The sequence below is a fragment of the Pygocentrus nattereri genome, chromosome 9 (assembly GCF_015220715.1).
Source record: "Pygocentrus nattereri isolate fPygNat1 chromosome 9, fPygNat1.pri, whole genome shotgun sequence".
Classification (NCBI taxonomy): domain Eukaryota; kingdom Metazoa; phylum Chordata; class Actinopteri; order Characiformes; family Serrasalmidae; genus Pygocentrus; species Pygocentrus nattereri.
This window is the reverse complement of record NC_051219.1, coordinates 24161906-24183649: the sequence shown is the minus strand read 5'-3', so window position 1 is coordinate 24183649 and position 21744 is coordinate 24161906. Positions and strand designations below refer to the sequence as shown.

Here is a 21744-nt window from a genome sequence, read left to right as displayed (position 1 = left end):
ACAATTTAATACAGCAATAAATTAGCAATTGTAAAACGATGATAGAAAGGAAAAAAGGGAGTGCCCCAAGGCTCAATGTTAGGGTCACTGTTAGATCCTGTAAATATTTATGATTTTTGGCAGTGCCATAAAAGGTGGTTGTAACACAGATAGATAATTTTGGCAAACGATACATAGTTTGTAATTATTATAACATACTGATACCATTAAAATGGCCATTTTAGACCTTTAATTTGTTTTTTTTGTTGTTTTTTTGGTGGTTAGTTATTTTTTGAGTATTTGGTTAGTTAATTAATTGCCTTATGTTACATAGAAATGTGCACTTTAATAAAGCAGTGTAAAAACTCTTATGCTACCCTTCATTTAAAAAAGATATCTTAACAGTAAATGAAAAAAGCTACCAAGATGCACTGCACACAGGACTTAATAGTCTTTGGTGGCCACTGGTTACATTAACTGTTAGTCACATTAGCTATTCCTCTAATCAGAGTGAATACCGGAGCAGTTTAAACAGACTCACCTTTGTAGCAGTGAATACAGGTTGATGTGTGTTGGAGTCAATGATGTCTATATTAACAGTGGCAGTAGAGGTTAGCACTGGGTTTCCATGATCTTGGGCTTCCACAAGCAGTTTATAAGCCTTTGCTTTCTAAAGCACACAAAACAGGAATGTGTTAGCAAGTTGGTGTTTATGCATATGGAAGTGTAAAACATCTATAAAATTTCTATCACTTTAGTTACAAAATCTGTATCATTTACAAAGAAACATCTTAATGAGATGAAGAAAAGAGCTTCAAATGTCAGCAAGACTTTGCAGTAAATGCAAAACTAAACAGAAAGCCAGTGTAAACTAAAGGAGACTGGAGTAAGTTCAAAGTATTTTTCTTTTTAATCACAATGGCTGCTGCATTCTGAACCAGCTGGAGCCAATTCAAGCAGGTTTTTATTAAGTCTATGAATTAATCAGTGTTTTTTCTTGGATGTGTAGTTCAAGACAACCAGCCATTATCATGCTACAGTTGCTTTAGCTAGTATTTGCAATAGAATGAAAAAGTTTGTACTCTATATTATGTTTTATTGATTTTCTAATTGAAAATAAGTTAACACATGCTGTACAGAGAAAACTCATCAATATAACATTTCCTTGATAAATTTGAACATTTTGGATAAAATGTAACACATAACATTCAAACCCAGTCCCAAAAAAGTTAGTATAGTAGATAAAATGCAAATAAAAACAGAAAGCAGTGATTTATACATCTACATACTTTTGAATGAAAGCAGTACATAGATACAAGAAAAGATACATAATATTGTACCTTTTCTTTGTAATTATATGTTCGTTCTGAAACGAATGCCCACAACATGTTCCTAAAAAGTTGGGACAGAAAAACTGTGAAATGTTCAAAAAACATCTTAAACAGGTGATGCAATTGCACTTGAGTAAAGGAGCATCCAGGAAAGGCTGAGGGCTTTGTAAGTGAGTTTCCATCGAGGTTCACCACTTTGCCAAAAGTGAACAGCAAAAAAGTTTACAAATAATGTTCCTCAGCAGAGAATGGCATGGGTTTTAGGCATTTCACCCACTATAGTATATCATCAAAGGATTTGGGGAATCTGGAGAAATGTTGGTACATGAAGGAAAAGACTAAAAACTATAACTGTTACTTTCGACCCCTCAGTATGCACTGCATAAAAACAGGCATGTTTTTGAGATTGAGGGAATATTTTGTCAAACTATTGTCAGTAAACTGTCACTGCATCCACAAATGCAGTTTAAGATTATACTGTGCACAGTGGTAGTCATATATCAACAACATCCAGAAACACTGCTGACTTCTCTGGTCTAAAGATCATCTGAAATTAACTAATGCAGAGCAGAAATGTGTGTTATGGTCTGATGAACCAAACTTTAGGTTGTTTATGGAAACTAAAGATGTCATGATCTCTGTGCCAAAGAAGAAAAGGTCCATGCAGATTGTTACCAGTGTCTGTTGAAAATCCAGCATCTGTCATGATGTGGGGGTATTAAAGCTTATACAACAGAATAAAAGCATGAACATATTTCTCAGCTTTGAATATGAATATGTTTCTCAAGTTATAAATAGTTAGAAAAGTCTGAAGCCTTATTTGTGGAGAACTCAACAGTGATGTTCTGATTTTGTGTATTATTGTGGGTTAATTATGACACTTACATCATAATCAAAGCACCCAGTGAAGATGAGCTGTGTGATGACATTGTCATCTGAACCGCGTGCACTGAGAGGCTTGAGGGTGATAACTGGTGACGGCGGGTCCTGAGACACCACCCTCATGGTGATGCGAGAGTTCTCGTTGCCCTTCTCGTCTTTGTCTTTAGCCTGCAGTGAAACTGGGAGCACTCCTATTACAGCAGGAACAGAACAAGGCTAATGTGACTAAAAGCACATAAAAAGCATTTAATTAAAAAGCAAATTATTTTATTGATATGGAAAGTTAGGGACATCATTTATTTAATTTCCAGTCCTAAGAGCCTTTAATTTCATTTTTCAGTGTCATCTTTTCATCTTTTCCATCTTTGTAAATATATTTGTATATTTATATTTCATTCTTTTTTTGGGATTTTAAAATGTATTAACCTGTACTAAAACTGCTGAGTAAACACTCCCAAAAATTAGTTTAAGTGATGAAGATATAAGTGCAAAATATTTGCATGAGTTGCAGGCTTTACAAATAGCTATACATGATTTTTAATGTAAAGCTACAGAGTTTAGGCTCAAATCCAGACATGCAGTATTAGCATATATTATGTCAACTCACCAGCCACAACACACGTGGCTACAGCAGCAACAAGCAGGCTGTGGTTTTATATGAATTATAGCTCAGTGACATGGATGGAGAAAATGTGTATAAAGTGTACACTGTAAACTTTCATTCTGTACCAAGTTAGCATGTTGAGTAAAAGAAGAGTTACACTATATGGACAAAAGTATTGGGACACCTACACATTACACCCACATTTGTAATGACATTCCATTGCATCATTATGGAGTTGGTCCACTTTGGCCCCCCCTATAACAGCTTCCACTCTTCTGGGGAGCTTTCTACAAGATTTTGGTGTGTGTGTGGGAATTTTTGTTTATTTATCCAGGAGAACATTTGTGTAGTCAGACACTGATGTTAAATGAGAGGGCCTGGCTCACAATCTCAGTTCTAGTTCTTCCCAAAGGTGTTTGATGGGGCTGAGGTCAGGACTCTGTGGGGACCGGTCAAGTTGTTCTACACCAAACTCATCCAGCCATGCCTTTATGAAGCTTGCATTGTGCACTGGTGCTCAGTCATGCTGGAACTGAAAAGGGCCAATTTTGCTACCAGTGTTTGCTCGTGGAGACTGCAAGGCTATGTACTTGGCCGTTAACAAAAGTTATTGTTGTCTGTGTTCCTCTGAATTCTGTACTCATAATACTTTCTCAATACATTTGTAAGGCATTATATCGATGCTGTCGGAAGAAAACCTCATATATTCATTTTTGTTCATTTCTTTTTCAGTTTTTCACTGAATCTGAAAGCGCCTGATGCCCTTTACACATTGTATGTAAATTTTTTTTGTTTTATTCAACCTAAATAAATACATTTTATGAACGATTCTTTCAATCAAAGTAGTTTCTTAAGTTGAATAAAACTAGTTCAATTGCTTGTTACCACATGAATTAAGTTTTTTAAAGGTTGATCTGGTGAGCCACTTTTTCAGTGTAATATTTAAATGATTAAATTTGTAAATATTTTATATTTACAGGTTATCAATAATCAATTTACTGTAATCATATACTGATGTTTACCTTCATGTCTCATTTCCAGTTCCAGCAATGTGTATTTATTCAATTTTTTATTGAGTGTTTGATTTTTTGTTTATCCACTTATCATAGAATCATACTATCATTTACTTACTTTGTGTGAATGTTCCCTTGTGAATGGTGTTTGTGAGTCTGTAGTGTGCATGGTTCTGACCTTCTTGGGTGTTTTCTGGAATTGATGTATGTAGAACCTCAGGTAAAAACTCAGGTGCATTGTCATTTATGTCCTTTATGGCCACACTGAATGATAAAGTTCTGTCAAGAATTGAGCCGCTCTCTCGATCCGCAACATCAAACTCCACCTGATCATTAACAATGAGACACAAGGAGATCCAGAATATATTAAAAAAGTCAAAAGCTGAAGGCACGACATGTCTAAAATATCTTTAAGGTAATATCTAACATTTTAAAACTAAAAAAATTGGGTTACCTATTTCTAATGCCAGGAGATAAGAATGTGAACCTTCTCAAATGAATGACTTGCACTTCAACAATGTAATCATTACCATGAAACTTGCAGTTCCCTTGAAAATGCTAACAAAGCTAATCATGAATGAAGGTGAATAACCACTAGCTTGCAAAGGAATCATGCTAACTGCTCGCTATTCAGGTTCACTTCTTTTCAGTACTGTCAGCAATCTGAAGGGAAATACCCTCAAGCAGTGACTCACCAAGAAAACAGGGTACAGTTCTCGGTCTATAGGTTTGTGTACAATGACCGCACCAGTGAAGGGTTCAATGGTGAACACACCCTTCGGGTCTTCGTTCACGCCTTGACCGCTGATACTGAACCGGAGCTTGTGCATAGAGCTCTTATCATTGAACAACTGGTCCAACAGAGAGAGAACAAAGATGTGTATTATTATTATTATTGAAATCAGTACAATCAATCCTTCCTTACTTTAATGCAGGTTAATTAACCCTTTGTTAAACGTAATCAGTGTAATCAATCCTTCATTAAGTTGATCAGTCCTTCATTAAACAAGTTTAATTAATCCTTCACTAAATAAAATCCGTTTGAGCCATCCTTCATCACATGAAACCAATTTAATCAACCCTTTATTAAGTTAGAGCAATATAAACAATCCTTCATTTAGTTAATCAATACCTCTTTAAATCAGTGTAACTCATACTTCATTAAATAAGTGTATTTAAGTAAAATTTCATTAAGTTAAATCAGTATAATCAAAGCTTCATTGAGTTATCAATCTATGATTACTAAATCAGGTTAATCCATCCTTCCTTAAGGTAAGTCAAGTTAATAAGCCTTGATTAACCTCTTAAACTCCAAGCCTATTTTTGCCAATTTTCGCCTGAAATGACATACCCAAATATTAATGCTTTTTACTCAAATATTATATAATCCAGAGACAATTTTAAGAAGTATTATTACTCAAAAGCCTTTACAAAATTAATTGAAAACACTTGAAATTATTGAAATTAAACTATAATGGCCAAAATATGGTAAAAATAGGAAAAAAAACAAGGCGCTTTTCAAAATTTCTTTTTTTGTTTTAGATTTTAGGGACCATAAACTGAAGAGGTCATGTCCATGAAATGTTTTTGCAGTTCCATATTTTGCCCCTTGGGGTCAAATTTTTACCATGTAAAATTTTAAACTGATTACCCTCACTGATCAGAAGTTATTCAGTCTAGAGTAGATAGTGTACATACATGTCTGTTACATTTCTCCAAGTGTCCCTTTGGAAATCTCCAAAGGACCACAACCTCTCCAAATTGAAAAAAAACGAATTTTCTAACAATTTTTGCAGGAAAAAAAGTGTTTATGTATTACCTACTCTTGATGGCAACATCCTATGGTGTATTTCTTTACATTATTTGACAAAATTTTGTTATAACAACAATTTTAACTGTATTATAAAAGCCAAATAAAACGCACTTGACGCTAATCTTCCGGGTTATATCCCGCCTCCCCTGTTGCGCGTCCGCCTAACGTGGCACCTGGTTGGTCGACAGGTTTGAGTGACGTGTCGTTGGAAAGGGGAGAATCTCAGCTTTACGACCGCGTTTGAAATCGATAGGACAAGGAGATCATATTTTAATTTGGGTTTAAATTAGACATAAAAGATTTTTGCCTTCTGTTTTTTTCAAGCACTCTTTGCACAAAAAAGCGGATTACTACCGAACGCGTTACCGGAAATACACGGGTGTGGTGTCATTTTGAAGCCAAGAAGGAGAGGTAAGCGATGACGTGGGCGTTTTGTAATGTGTTCCTCCGACCGGCAGGGGTCGTTACGCACGGCTGCTGAGGTTTCGCAAAAAAAAAATCTCCTGTTTGAAACGCCACACTCGTTTGGCTCTAATTCGGAAACCCTACGTCGTATAGTAAAACGGATCATCGCGTCGTAATCCGGAGAGCCAGACGGTTTGAACGATGTATAACATGCCCACATTGGATCAAATATGGATTTATAAAAACCGCAAATATAAAAAATATTAAGCTTATTTTTTAATAAAACTTTTGCTAACAAGGTATATTTCGCCCAAAATGGTTATTTTCTGAAAGGAAATACAGCTAAACTGGCTAGATAGCTGGCAAGCAGAGGTTCTAAGCTTTCATATGACATATTGGGTGTCTATATTGACCCTATAATTATTCATAAACACTGGCAAACATTAATTATGACACATTTCCCCACGTTAAGAGGTTAAGTTAAATCAGCTTAATCAATCCTTAATTAAACCAGATTAATCAAATCTTCCTCACATTAAATCAATTTAATCACACATCCAAGTTAAATCAGTATGAACGATCCTTCACGTCCTTAATTATATCATTTTAATTAATAATTCATTAAGTTAATCCTTCATTAAACCAGGTTACTCAATTCATTAAGATAAATCAGCTTAATAATCCTTGATTAAGTTCAATCATTAAGGTAAGTCCATTTTGCTGTTGGTGTAATTGAACAAATACAAGCAGTGGTTGGAGCTTCACTGAGGAAAAGAGCAAAATAACTGGTGTTCTTCTATCAATATCGCTACAAATAGATACTGAATAAACTGGAGTCTCCTTATGTTTTACTCTATTTGGGTTCATTTGTTTTTATTCTAATAGTATGTAGTGTTTTATCTGTTTATTTCCATTTTTTTCTTATGTATTTTCAGACTTTTTTTGATACAGCCCAAACTTCTAATTCTAGCTTCTTCTGCCGGTGCAAGTGCAGTGAGACGTCAGTGTGGAATGAGGACTCAGCTCGTAATCCCTCCTCTGTGACTGTGTGAGTTACCTGTGTGGCCTCTTTGGGATAAGGTCCAGGATCCTCCTCCTGCAGCTCAATTGTAGAGAGAACCCACCTCCTCTTAGTGCGAATCAGCACACGCTCCTTACAGAGGAGATGAAAATCATAATGATAATGTTGATTAAGTTCATCTGAGGTAGAGAAATTGTTGAAGTAGGAAACAGGCTTTATATCAAAACCTTAAATATGATGTACTTGTGAAAATATAAACACGCTCATGGGCACTAATATTAACACGCTTGGAGTCAGGGTTCAACATTGTGCAATTCATGTTTTCAACAGAACAATTCCATAAATGTAAAAATTCAGCTGCACATGAGCGAGATGTCGCGAGGGAGACATCTACTGGACTTTTTGTGACAAAAATCCTTTAAAAGTAAGGACTAAAAAGTTTGTTTTTTTTTTACCAGAAAATGATAAGTAAGCATTTTCAATAATACTGAAGTAAGAAGGAAATCACTGTATTAAAAAATTGGTTCATTGAAGGAAGTAATGATTTTTTTTCTGTGCAGAAAGATTTTTTTTCTTTCTTTTGAGGTTCACCTGATGTTTTAAAGCTCTGAATACATACATGCTCCTCTGTGAGGTTCCTGTCCAGGTTCCTCAGGTCACTTTGTGTGGTCTCTGTCCAGAGCTGAGGAAAAATAATATAAGAACTGATTTTGTGATTGTGGAGAATGAAAAATTAAGGGTTGAATTCTAGAGAGCAGTTCTCTCAAGTGTAAAGTAAATGTAAAGTAAGATTTTATTCTATCAAAATAGTGACTTTTATCCTGGAATATTAAGAGCACTCACATATTTTATCTTTACCAGAGTTAATATAACTTCATTCAGAACGAAATATACTTCATGTAGCAACAAGCAGATGATCTAGTTTTATTTATACCTTTTATTTAAGAATCACTAATTTAAAGTTTTTTTTTAGGTTGACTTAAACCAGTTGTACTTGTTACTACATCATTTTTAGGTTGTTGTGAAGAGCTGGTTTTTACAGTGTGAACATACACACAGGTTTGAGCAATTAGACTCATCACTTGTGTAGAGAACACTGTGGTTGTCATTTATTATTAAATTAGATTTTTTATATATCTTATTCAGTCTTATTCCACTTTAACATTCAATTCTGTCATGTCATATCAACTTTAAGAAATGCTGAGCAGTTTCATTGACTTGAAGGTGACATATTTCTTCTTTTAGTATGTTTTAACTGTTAATTAGTTTAAGTGATTATTTGATAGGCAAGACACTGAAACATTATTTCACAATGTCACATGGTGGTAACATGGTTACTTTTAAAATAACATGGAATAAAACTGGTCTGTTTGGTTTTTCATTACTTTTTTATATTTAAAGGCCTGTGAGTTCTGCAGTTACTCAGTTTCATTCCTATACGTTGATTAAAATCCAGTTTGTAAATAAAAAACTTCCTATTGTTATGCATTGTTGCCTCAAGGTAACATATCTCAAAAGTCCCCTCCCACACAAACTTTCAATATTTTAGTTTTTTATATAATTATGCACATTCTAAAGAAAGTGAATACAGAAGTGAATAGATTATGGAACATAATGTATAATATAATGACATAACATAATATATATATGATGTTCCATAATGTATTCACTTCTGTATTCACTTTCTTTAGAATGTGATATATATATATATATAAAATGAATGTGATTACAGTACAGTGTATTATATTACAACATATTATATTAGGGTATAATACAGTACACTACTATTATTAAACTAGGTCAGACAGAACCATCATGAAAAGTCAAAGTCATTTCAAAAGCGGTTTGAACAAACCTGTCATTATTTATATACCAACAAACCTTCAGTTAGAGAATTCACACACACACACACACACACACACACACACACACACACACACACACACACACACACACACACATCGTTTTACACACCTTTTTTTTAAAATGGCCTTCTTTTACTTTTAAACATTTAACACCACAAATTTAACGCTGTTAACACAGTTTATGTCATCTGTTATATATATATATATATATATATATATATATACATATATACACTAATTGTCTTTATATGATATGTATGATATGTATCCTCATTGACTGTATGTGTGATATATACGATTTTAATTATGATACTCATGATATATGCACTCACTGGCTTTATATATGTCATGTGTATATGTGATATATACACTTATTTATTGATATGTATACCTATATATATATATGACATGTATGATATGTACACTCTTTGGGTGGTTGCTCTCACTGATGAAAACTAAACTCTAGTCTCGGTTCAGCTGATATATGAGCTCCTGCACAAGCCCTCAGGCTGAGGTGTTACAGGCACTGTGCGACACTTACATTCAGACAAACACCTTCAAAAACTTTGAACACTGTCGTAAACGCTGTCTGAGAGAAAACCAGTGAGTGGAATGCGTTGCGAGGTTTATTCAACATAACCGACAAATTTGGCAAAAATGTTGACTGTAAAAATGTCACCTGTCCATTTGAACACATTGTTTCTGACACATAGCAAAGCTGCTAATTTAGCACTTTCTGTTTGGTTTATGCCCTGTGAGTAAAACTCACAGTGTTCCCAATTAACAACTGGCCATATTCAATTATTACTGTTTAAAACTTTGAATAATTACATCGGGCCTCATTCACCATCCATTCTTCAGTTTTTAGAAGTATTCTGGCATTCACGTGTTTTCTTATTTGGCATTTGTTTTTAGGTAAGAACAGAATCTCTACACACTCAAGGGAGCAAAGGTGAGAATAGTTCTGCGCTTTAAGAACACGTCATGAATATGATGTAGACTTTATTTATGTAACTTTCTCAAGAACACATTTAAAAAGAAACTTAGGAGGATATGGGTTGGAATAAAATTTTCAGGCTCTCAGGGAAGATAATTGTTCCATAATCCACTGAAATGATATTTGTAGTTGTATTGAATACACGCACCCTGGCATCTCCAGGCTTTTTATATTAATGCTCAGTTTTAAAACATTAGGTTATGAAAAAGTACAAATATGTACTTTTCACCTGGAAAAACATTTTTAAGATGCACTTTATTTATAAGAATACTTATAACTATACCAGTCAAACTTGTTTATTCAGTGTTTTAAAAATAATTCTGAATTTCACCAAAATAATCAAATTCTATTAAATCATTGTGAAATCTGCAGTAAATCTTAACAAATAGTCTGTTCAACAATTACATTACATTACATTACATTTAGCAGACGCTTTTATCCAAAGCAACTTACAAATAATGAAGTACATAGAACAAACATAGTTAGGCCTTAAAGGAGGCCAAAGGGTAATAGCGGGGTAGAGAAGGGAAGGAGGGCAAGAAGGAGATGAGGTTGGTAGGTAATTAAGGCATACAGTTGTGTGCAAAAGTTGTCGTTGATGTTCAAATTGTAAATACTTTAATACGTCCTCAGAGACACACTTCTGCACATTGCAATACACTTATTTAATTACTGGTTATTTGCTAAAAAAAACAGTATAAAATGCACCATACTTTTTGCACAGACCACATTTTATGTGTATTTTTTCTCTAATATGTTTAATTCCGGAAGTAAAGAGTAATTGTGTATGAAAATGTGTAGCAGTGTGTCTCTGTGGAGGACATGTTCACTTATTAATAGCAACATGGAATTTGACCGGGGAGGCACAAACTTTTGCGTATGGCTGTATTTGTCAGCCACAGGCGGTTCTTGTAGAGGAACTATTGAGACTGTATTTGCTGTACTGCCGTGCATAAATGTGCTTCTACAGTGTTTGCTGACTGGAGTAAAGCTGGAGCTGCCATGCAAAGCTGAAGGAAGCTGAGCTTCTGGTAGGCAAATTCAGCAGAACAGCTCACTGACACCATGGAAACATCTCCAACAGTTTGTCCCTGTGAGTAGAACCTCTGGGTTCCTAAACCCAGCTAAGAACACACTTAACATTGTTTAATCAGTTTGACACGTAATGACTTTTCTGCATTTTGAACAAAACATGGCTCTTTCAGGGCTCTTTAGTAAAGAAAACCATTCTATATAGAACCATGAGTGCTCAAAGAACCATTTGCATGTCTGGATGGTTTTCTGCATGGTCAAATATTTTTACAGATTAATGGGGACTGTATTTTATGTGCCCTGTAATGGACTGGCGACCTGTCCAGGGTGTATCCTGCCTTCTGCCCATGACAGCTGGGATAGGCTACAGCTCTGTCAGCGACCCAGAAGGATAAGCAGTTTAGATGACAATAGACAACAGCAGAACCCTTTGGTTCCATATGGAACCATGTACTACATATTGTCCATCAATCTGAAGAACTATTTTACCACACACACACACACACACACACACACAAAAAAAAAACAATTTAAATGTACAAATGGTTCTCTGAATGTTCAGGGTTCTATATAGAACCATTATATTTGCTAAAGAACCCTTGAATAGTGATCTTTCATAGGAGTGTGTTGTGAATTGATAGTTCTTTATAGAACTTTTTTGAAAACGGTTCTATAGCACCAAAAAGGGTTCCGCTATTGTAACAAGCTTGACATACCCTCTTAAAAATATTGTTCTTTAAGGGTTTTTAGTAAAGAAAATGGTTTATATACAAACCTGAATACTCAAAGAACAGTTTGCATTATTAAATGGTTCTTTGCATGTTGAAATGCTCTGAAGATAGCAGAACCTTTCTGGGGGCTAATCAGAACCATATACAACACATTCTCCATCAATCTTTTTTATTTTTATTTTATTTTATTTTTTATTTTTTATTGTTCTCCTTGGAAGAACCATCTTTTTAAGGAGCTTATGCATAATCTTTTTTATTCTACCAAATTAGAGCTTCAGTCTGGATATTAATGATGTGAGAATTTCATTCTTGATGATCTACAGGTTTTTAGTCATTTTAGAAACTTTTAAATATATATATATATATATATATATATATATATATATATATATATAAAGTATAAAGCTTCTTCTGTATATATTTGGTAAGAGCTTAGCAACTTCTTACATGACTGAGTTTGTATTTTCATGTGCCTACATTCCAAAAGCTGCCTTTGTCTTCAACTCACTCAAACTGTACTAAACTACATACTTTCAGTAGTATCAGAGAGACTCAGTAGACATTTTTAAACTAAACCTAAAACTCTATTTTTAAATCGAGTTCACTTTTGAGAATCTGGATTTCTGTTTATTTATTTATTCTTTTAATTCATTCTGCATTTTTATATCTGTTACTTTTAGTTCTGACTCCTTGTTTAAACCGTTTATTCTTTTACTTGCTTTTCTTTATTTTGTTAAGTGGTTTCATTTTTAATGTATATGTCCATTCCTGTTTATGCCTTTTAGATTGAGTGCTTGTCTAATATTTTCCTTCGATCTTGTGCATCTTACTTTACTGTTACTTTTAATTATGTTTTTTACTCTTCTTTCTCTGTTTTTACTGTAAAGCACTTTGAGCTACATTTTAATATATGAAAGACGCAACAAATTAAGACTACTCTTCTTATTCTTCTTATTATTAATAATAGTATTACAGCTCTGCTCTTGCTTCTAAACTCATCTAATGTTTCTCTATTTTTATACAAAGTGTCCTACTAATCAGTTGAAACTTCAAAAAAGAAAAAAAACTTAAAATGCGCCTGTTCACAAGTTATGCCACATTTAATATGTGTTTTTTTTTTCGGTATGTCAAACAGCATATAAATTGTGCACTAATATGTACAGAAAACCTCTTATTATTTTCTATAATAATAATGTTTTACAGATTTCAGCACCTTTATAAAATGCACACATTAACTTTGTGGCATAACAAAGAAACAATTTCATTTCCGCTCATCAATCTCTCAGATCAGGATTCTCAACATCATGCTTTTATGTTGGGTAAGTTTGTTTATGTTTTTATGTTTAGGTTTAGGTTTTTGTCCTGATATGATCTTCTCTCTCTCTCTCTCTCTCTCTCCTGTTTCGTCCTGATACCTGCTCATTTCCTCATTCTTCGCTCATACTTTTCGTCTCATTAGCTGTGGAGGAATTTTTTAGAATATATATTTTTTGTATCTTTTACAGACACAGCTGCTGATTTATAATAGATGCACTGAATGTATCTCAGTAGTGGTTTGCAGCATGTGTTTTTGTATTATGGTGATGATTTATTTGGCAATGACATAAAATACATATAAGACTGCGTTCATTCAGAAATTATAAGCAGTTAAAAATGATCAAGGATAAAAACACAAGCTTGTTTCTATTATGCTTCTCATAAAAGCTAACAAGGTGAAACGACTGTAATACATGGCTGTCCTCCTGGGCCGCAGGGTTTGCTGGAGCCTACCCAGCAATTTTTGGGCAGACAGCAGGAAACACCCTGGGCAGGTGAACAGTCCATCACAGGACAGATACACAGATATACATGTACACCAAGGGGCAATTTAATTTTGGACTGTGTGAGGAAACCCACACAGACACAGGGAGAAGAACAGTAACTCCACAAATGTATTTCTACCAAATCTTAGATTAGATTTGTTGAACCCCTTCTAGTTGGACACCTGCAACTATCTTTCACAAGAATAAACTAGTTAAGAAAGTAGCTTAACTAGTTAAACTCGTAGTTCAGGACTAATTTATCAACTTAATTACATTTTTTCTCTACCTGAAGAAGGGTGAGTTGTTTCACATAATCTGCTCACAAATGTGTATGAGTAGATGTTTTCAATACAACCCTGGTCAACTTATATTGTATTGCCTATAATGTATTCTTAATAAATTGACAAAAACTACTATATCAGAAATTGGTGTGCTATGTGCTATGAGACTACAGCATTTTTCTGTTTTCTGCCCTTTTAAGCGTGTTCTGTTGGTAAGGCTGTGGTTATTAAGAATGAATGAGTTCTGCTTTAGTTCTGGTCTTGCAAATTCATTAATAACAAATCTTTTTTAAATCTAGCTAGAGCTTCTGACCATATTTGTTAGTCACGCCCTCCCACCAAAATTCTGAGTGATGGGTCAGCTTTTTAAAGAGATCAAGAGAGATAAAGAGAATTTTCAGGGCGTTTGACTTATTTTTTTCAACAACTTATTTTGGTTACTGAGCTGTTTGTGTACATCACAATATCCAATCCTAATCACAAAATAATTTAATCATCTTCTCGTTTCCTACAACGCAGCACAGTTTTGAAGCAGCTGACAAACTCGCAGAAAGTGCAGTTGGGCTTAAGTACAACCTCCGCACTGTGGGGTTAGTTCTTACAAAGACTAATACAGTACATTTGTTCATTTTGTTCCATATGTTTACACAGATTTTAAAATGAAAATGAACTTGCCTGCACTGCATGATCAGACTTTTCTATCCTGCGCTTTACTATCTTTGTTGCTATTGACTGTCAGGCTCAATGTGAATCTAATTTAATAATCAAATGCACAGATAATATCTCAGTAATTGGTTTCATCACTTCAGAGGAAAACAGGTACAGAGAGAAGTTTTGGCTATGGTGGGCTATAACAATCTCATTCTGAATGTCAATCAAAAAAGGATGAAAGTAACATGGACCAATTATGAAAAAAGATGGATAGAAATAGTAGTTGTTTTTTTTTCTTTAGTTTTTGACGATTTCATGTGATCATTAATGGTCAACTAATATCAATGATGAAAGCTCAAACGTGTCTGAACGTTTAAGGTTTTTGAAGAAGGTGGGCTTGAGCATGAAGATTATAAGTAAAAAATCATTGACCCAGTTGGGTTGTTTGAATTACAAACTAAAACATGTAGATGATAATTAAATGATAATTAAACAACTGTGTTGTTTTAGAGTAACCAGTTTTACTTGTATTAGACTCAGATGAATTAAAAGTGTTTATTTTAAAGAGAATTCTGTTCCAGTGAAAGCCAAACAAACAACACTGAAGTGTTTTGTTTCAACATTTGAACTCCATATTGAGTGCAAAAAGTCTCTCTGTATTGACTTAGAATGGAAAAGTACTGTGTAACTGAAATAAATTCATATAGCAGTTTTATTTCTTTGCATGTGAGTGAGTATAGAGAGTATTTTAACCTGCTCTTTGACAGTCTGTTTTGAACAGAAAGCTCTGAAGTGAGATGTGGTTGCAGGTTTATAGGAGCTGATATAGTTCACTCACAATCAATAAACATCATAGAGGATCAGAATCAACCTGCAAATGAGAGCTGTCTTTTTTCACACTCTATTAAGTCATGAACCAAAACAGTTTTTACCTATAGTCTTAAAATAGGTGTTTATTCAAGGGTTCTTTAGTAAAGACAGTGCTTCTTTATGGAGTCATGAATAGTCAAGAATCACCTGCAAGCTTAAACAATGTTTTGCATGGTGAAATTATTGTTCAGATTGATGGAAAATGTGTTGTATATGGTTCTATTTTTGAAAATAGTTCACAATCATAATATAAAAGTTGAACTCATAGCTATAGAAGACCCCTTTTTAGTGCCATATAGAACCATGCACAATACATTCTCCATCCAGAAGAACCTTTTCATCATGTAAAGAGCCATTTAGGCATGCAGATGGTTCTTTGAGGGCTCATGGTTCTATATAGAATCTCTGTGTGTACTGTTCTGTGCCATCTTTAGCAAAGGGCCAAGAATGGAACTCTGTGGAACCCCAACTTTAAAGATAACATTCTAAGGCAAAAAAAAGCAAATGATTACAGGAGTGTAGTGCTGTGTGAATTTTGAATTTGTATATAAATTGATGTATGGATGGTAAGTGACTATATGTGTGTATGTTCTTTCTTTTTATTATGTTATTCAATAAGCTCCACTCTTAAATTCTAATGTATGTATTTTAATACCAACAAATTGCGGTAAAGCAGAACTGAGCCGAACACATTAGACAGTATAGAGAACAACAACACAAGCCCCAGAGAGACTCAGACAGAAATATGTTCTACTTACAGACAGCAGAAAAAGGAGATGGAAGGTTACCCTCATCCTGAAGAGTTAAAGATAAAATGATCATAAACTTTAGCCTCCAAACATGACAGTAAGTTGCTTGACTGAAACCTGCAAGCTGCCACACAGGTGCTTCTCTCACTCTTTCTCTCTCTCTCTGTCTCTCTCTCTCTCTGTGTTTTACACATACCACTGGAAAGATCCCTCAGGCTGTAAGTCTGGGAGGGGCCACATTGGCGTGAACAGCTTGTATATAGGCAAACATGTCCCTGCGTTTATTCTTCTCTCTGTTCTTTTCATGTACACCACTGTTTTCCCTGAAGTTTCCCACGTGGACAAAAACAGGACCGTCCAGTTACCAAGAGGAAGAAACATGTTATGCTTCTGAAAAGTACACCAGACTGCAGCACGATTCTTGACAACGGTCATTTGGCAGAAGGCAGGAAACTCCTTGGACAGGCTGACAGTCTATCACATATTCACACAGACACAACTAAGGGTAATTATTATCTCCAATTGGCCTGACTCAGAGACAACCCAAATGCTATGAAGAGCCATTTTGTTGTTTCAGTGAAAATCAAACCACCTTGGGAGCCACAACATTTTACGTCTATTTTAACATCTTGGCTGTAAATATGTCTCAGTATGTGCTGATGTGCTAGTACAGGCTAAAAATAAAAACAAAAACACAGACTTATTTTTGCTCTCTAAGCTTTAGCTCAGCTATAGCCAACAGGAAACTTTTCCTGAAAAGTGAAGTAGCTTTTTTGTAAAATGTCTCTCAAAATTGCATTTTTTTACGAGGATGAAGTCACTTCTCTTTTGTCAGCTTCTTCTTACAATTTTTCTGTTCCACCGTAAACTTGTGCCTGAGGCACCAGAATATAAATGCTACATGCTTATTCATGTGGAACATTTGAATGAGAAGCTGGCAAACAAGAAGCTGATTTCAGCTTCATGACTTTGTAGGTATGACAGTTTCTTGTTGCAGATTAAACATATCAGGAAACCAGCTGGAGTGACTATAAATGAAAATAAGTACATCCATCTCCAAATTATTAATGTTCTCTTTAACATTTCATTATTTAATTCTGCTGTTGAGTCTCAACAGGGCAGTAGAAAGTTTGCATGTTGCTAAAACCTCCCCTGACTGCATGTCTTTGGACTGTGGGAGGAAGGATGGACCAGAGGACCCAGATGATACCCATGCAGACGCAGGGAGAACAAGCAAACTCCACACAGAAAGGACGCTGGTTGCCTGGCTGGGGAATCGAAACCCCTGTGCCACCTGGTTTCTGCTTTCTTTGTGAAATGAAAATGAAGATGCACAATGTTCAAATATATAAAAACGGTTACCAATATAAATTAGAAAAAGAATAACTGAATGTCAAGAAACATGATCCACTTAGACGAAGATTAACTTAAGTTCTGAAATTAGTGACTCTATTATTGTAATTTTCACTCAGTGTTCCTGTAGGCCACTCCAAGTTAATGAGGTTTTAGCATAAATGAACTTCAGCATAAATCAAACCATTAGAGTACAGACTGAACTTAGTGTTCCTAGGAAATAAGCAGACATTTACGAAGGAAGCTGGCCAACAGTAAGGGCTCCAGTCATTGCACTGAAAGTGAAACTGGAGAGGCTTTTTGATAAACATCATAATGATGAGTCAAGTGTTGGGAATCTGCTATGATGATAATCAGATCCAATTACTTTAAATCTGCCTTCAGAGCTTCTGTCTATGAAGTGTCCCCTGGCAACAAAGCAGTTTTCTAGCTTCTTTATTATTTGCTCAATGTGAAGAATACAAGGTAGTTTATTGTCTACGCCCAAATTTAATTTTATAAAATTAATTCAATAGTAGAACAAATTTCCTTTCAATGAAACAGCATACTCAGCATGTATATCACTTTCTTACTTCGGTATAAAATTCTGTTGTTAATGGAACAAAATTAAATGTATGGCAAAGTACTTTCATGTCCATTTTATACAAATTAGCTGCTGTTCAGACACAAATACTTTTGTAAATATGATCTTGTATTGTTGGGATAACAGCCTGGTTTATTATTCCATTAACAGCATGTACTTGATATTGTCTGATATTGTAGTATTTAATTTATAAGTTGAGTGCTTTATTTATTTATTAGCTTTTTTGGTGAGAAGGTTATCTTTAAAATTTGGAGTGCCACAGAGCTCCATTCTGGGCCCTCGGTTGTCGATGGAACAGAACAGAACACTTTTAAAAAAAAGATGGTTTTCCATAGTAATTTAGTAAAGAGAATGATTTAATTTAGAAATATTAACACTCAAAGAAACATTTGTATGATTAAATGGTTCTGTGCAGGATAAAATGGTTCTTCAGATTGATGCAGAATGTGTTGCAGGTGGCTGTTTGAAAATGGTTCTATATAACACCATAAAAGTTTTTTTTCTATTGTTACAAGCTTGATATCATTGCGTGATTGGTGATTTAACCATATACAACACATTCAACATCAATCCGAAGAACCATTTCACAATGCAAATAACTTTTTAATCATTCAAATGAGTGTTAATGGTTCTATATAGAAATGTTATCTTTGCTAAAGAACCCTTAATGAACCTTCCTTTTAAATATCCATCCATTTTCTAAGCCGCTTCTCTGTCAGGGTCGTGGGGGGTGTTGGAGCCCATCCCAGCAGTCATCCAGCAGAAGGCAGGATACACCCTGGACAGGTCACCAGTCCATCGCAGGGCAGACAGACAGACACAGACAGTCACTCACACCCTCGGGCAATTTAGCATGTCCAATCGACCTGACTGCATGTCTTTGGACTGTGGGAGGAAACCGGAGAACCTGGAGGAAACCCACACAGACACAGGGAGAACATGCAAACTCCACACAGACCCTGATCACCCGGCTGGGGAATCAAACCCAGGTCCTCCTCACTGTGAGGTGACAGCGCTACCCACCACGCCACCATGCCACCCCTCCTTTTAAATAGTGTTGCTAATATTGGCCTCTACATATAAATAAGTATAATCGACATAGGGCCCAAAATGAAACCCTGTGGTACATCAACTTTGAAGATATCCTTCTAAGGCAAAAAAAACATTGAAAAATGCACACTCTTACCAAGATGGTAACTAATCTGCTATTAAGTCCTTATAGGAAATAACATGTAGTAGCAATAGCAAACAAAAATAAACTGAAAAGTGCTCAGAATATTATTAATCATGACTGTTTTAATTGATTACTTGAGCAGAGAGAGCATTATAGACAGCACAGATTCTTTTAAAATGTCAATAATTATCAAATTAAATTATTAGTTAGGAAACCCCCTTTCAGCCAAAGAGCTAAGGAGGATTTCCAAATGTCTATCCTTCTACACCATTTTGACTTATTTAGTGATAAACTAATTTGATTATGATTTAAATATTTTATTCTCAGGTTATGAGGTTGAATATAGAGAGAGAATGCGCTCTGCTGTGGAGCTAACGTCTAAAACCCATCGCGGTGTCTCTGCAACATCAGTTAGGAATAATGAGTGTAATTATAATGACAATAAGGGTAATTTTGGTCAGTCTGCCTGTGTGTCTGTGATGTTGACTTGAGTGGAAAATGTTACAGACTACAAAGAATCTTTTTTTGTTGGGGTGTGACTGATCACTGCTGAAAGGAGGCGGCGTAGAGACGACTGAAAACTGACATCCTATTAAAATCCATTAGCGTGTTTCATTAATAGAGTTTCACATGAAAGTAGAGCTGGTGCTGCTAACAGATAACAGCTCTAACAACATGTTACGTATTTACCCTTTTAAACTGCAGGTGTATTTTGCAGCTAACCTTAAGGCCTGTTACTAAGTAACCATATTATATTTCCTGTAACTACACTTTTAAAATAAAAGTGGTAAAATGGATTCTGTGGCATAGTGATGGCATAAAACAACTGCTTTTGTTTCTCTAAAGAACCTTGCATTTTAGGAGATGATTTGTAATGTTGTTTTTTCTAAAAATTACTTGCTTTTAATTTATATTCAATTAATTATCTAGTAAATTCATTTTTATTTAATTTAAACTTAACCTTACCTCTAGTCCTAACCTTACTCTTAATAATATGAGTAAATAATAAAATAAAATATTATAAAATAAAAACTCAATTACTTGTAACTACATTAAGGAATCTTTTAGGTTGAACTGACAAGCCATTTTTGACAGTGCAATGCCTAATAACATCCCTTACAGACTCACTGGTAATGCACAGCTTCTCATAGATTACTGCTTTATTCACTGAGGGTAGCATGTGAGGTTATAGTGTGATAAGTGGGAAGAAGACCAGCCTAAAGAGTGCCAATACATTAGTGAACCTTCTGAAGAATGTAAAGAATGTTGAGAAGTTTGGTTCTCAGGAATCCCTCCAGGCTAAGCTATCAGCTGGATAAATGGATAGTCAGTTGCTAAGGTTTGGCAGCTATTTATGATATGAGGAAACTCCCTAGTTAATGAGTTTGTTTCTTTAAACCTGTCACGCTATCCTCTCTTTTGCCATAATTAGGCATCAGTGAATGACATCAGAATGTTTTTTTAGTTTGCTTTGATTCAAGGCTTACTCATTTCAGAATATTAATGTTTAATGGTCTGACAACAAATCATTAATCAAAGCAACTAATTACAGCAAGTATGTATGTAAATATGTAAGTATGAGATAGCTTTTCCCTTTGATTTCTTTAAACATTTAAGTTTTGTGGTTAGATTGACTGCCTGAAGCAGCTGAAAAACATTGTCAGGCTATTTTGTTAATGATGTGAGATCAAATATTCAACATAGGATTTTAATCTGAACTCTGCCCAGCCAAAATCATTATTAAAAAACATTATATTTTGAGCTTGGCCCATTTTTTTGAGCATAGTACTGAATATTGATTCCCATGTGGCTACAAAATGCACATACAGTACAAGTCAAAAGTTTGCATATAGCCATACAATCCAAGAGTTGAAAAAGGAGTTTTATTTGTATCATTTTATACAACAAATGCATCAAAACTCTAAAATATATTCAATTATACAGTGTTATACAAATCCACACTAGTTTATTTGGTATTGTCATGGATTAGAAATAAATTCATACAATTCATCACTATTTCAAGCACAGATTTTACGTATAAGCCTTTAGAGCAGGTGATAAAGAACTTGCTTCTGTTGATTCAGTCAGTAATGCTATAGACATTTGGTATGTATGAAGGGATTCAAATGTAAATGAGGGCATTTCCACTAACAGAATCACAAACCACATGATCGACATGCGGTGACAGAGGGAGACACTGCTAATGATGAACCTATATCACGTTCAGAACGTATACAGTGCTATCGGATTCAAATCCAGATTCACACGCACATCCCGTATCTAACCAGAGACCTTAGTGTGTTCAGTTGAAGATGACATATTTTGTGTTATATAACACCAGTGACTGTAAAATATGTTTGGAATTAAGCTCACCTTTTTTGCATATATGATAATAAGAGATGTTAGTGGACATATTAAGATTATGTAGTTTTGGGATTATATTGAAATTGATTTTTTAAGAACGTATCAGATCAATTCCCACTTCAAATGGATTTGACATTACTATTTGACATTTCACTTTTTAGAGTGTACTCTTGATTTTTTTTTTCTTAAGTTTTTTCCTCACAGAGCTGTTCAACTTTGACAGCATTAAGAGTGTTAACAGCAG

At 34.8% G+C, this 21744-nt stretch overlaps 1 protein-coding gene across 1 annotated transcript in view; it reads right to left on the bottom strand.

Annotated features, from left to right (window-relative positions):
• cdh26.1 (cadherin 26, tandem duplicate 1) overlaps window positions 1-16210 on the bottom strand; it is a 42857-nt gene extending 26647 nt beyond the window's left edge. The window contains exons 1-7 of the mRNA XM_017715581.2: window positions 16036-16210; window positions 7668-7730; window positions 7085-7180; window positions 4505-4660; window positions 3988-4135; window positions 2196-2383; window positions 521-649 (exon numbers count right to left, since the gene is read on the bottom strand). Coding sequence (XP_017571070.1) covers window positions 521-649; window positions 2196-2383; window positions 3988-4135; window positions 4505-4660; window positions 7085-7180; window positions 7668-7730; window positions 16036-16071 — 816 coding nt within the window. The 5' untranslated portion in view covers window positions 16072-16210. The remainder of the gene's footprint in view (window positions 1-520; window positions 650-2195; window positions 2384-3987; window positions 4136-4504; window positions 4661-7084; window positions 7181-7667; window positions 7731-16035) is intronic.
• Between the last annotated feature and the right edge of the window lie 5534 nt (window positions 16211-21744).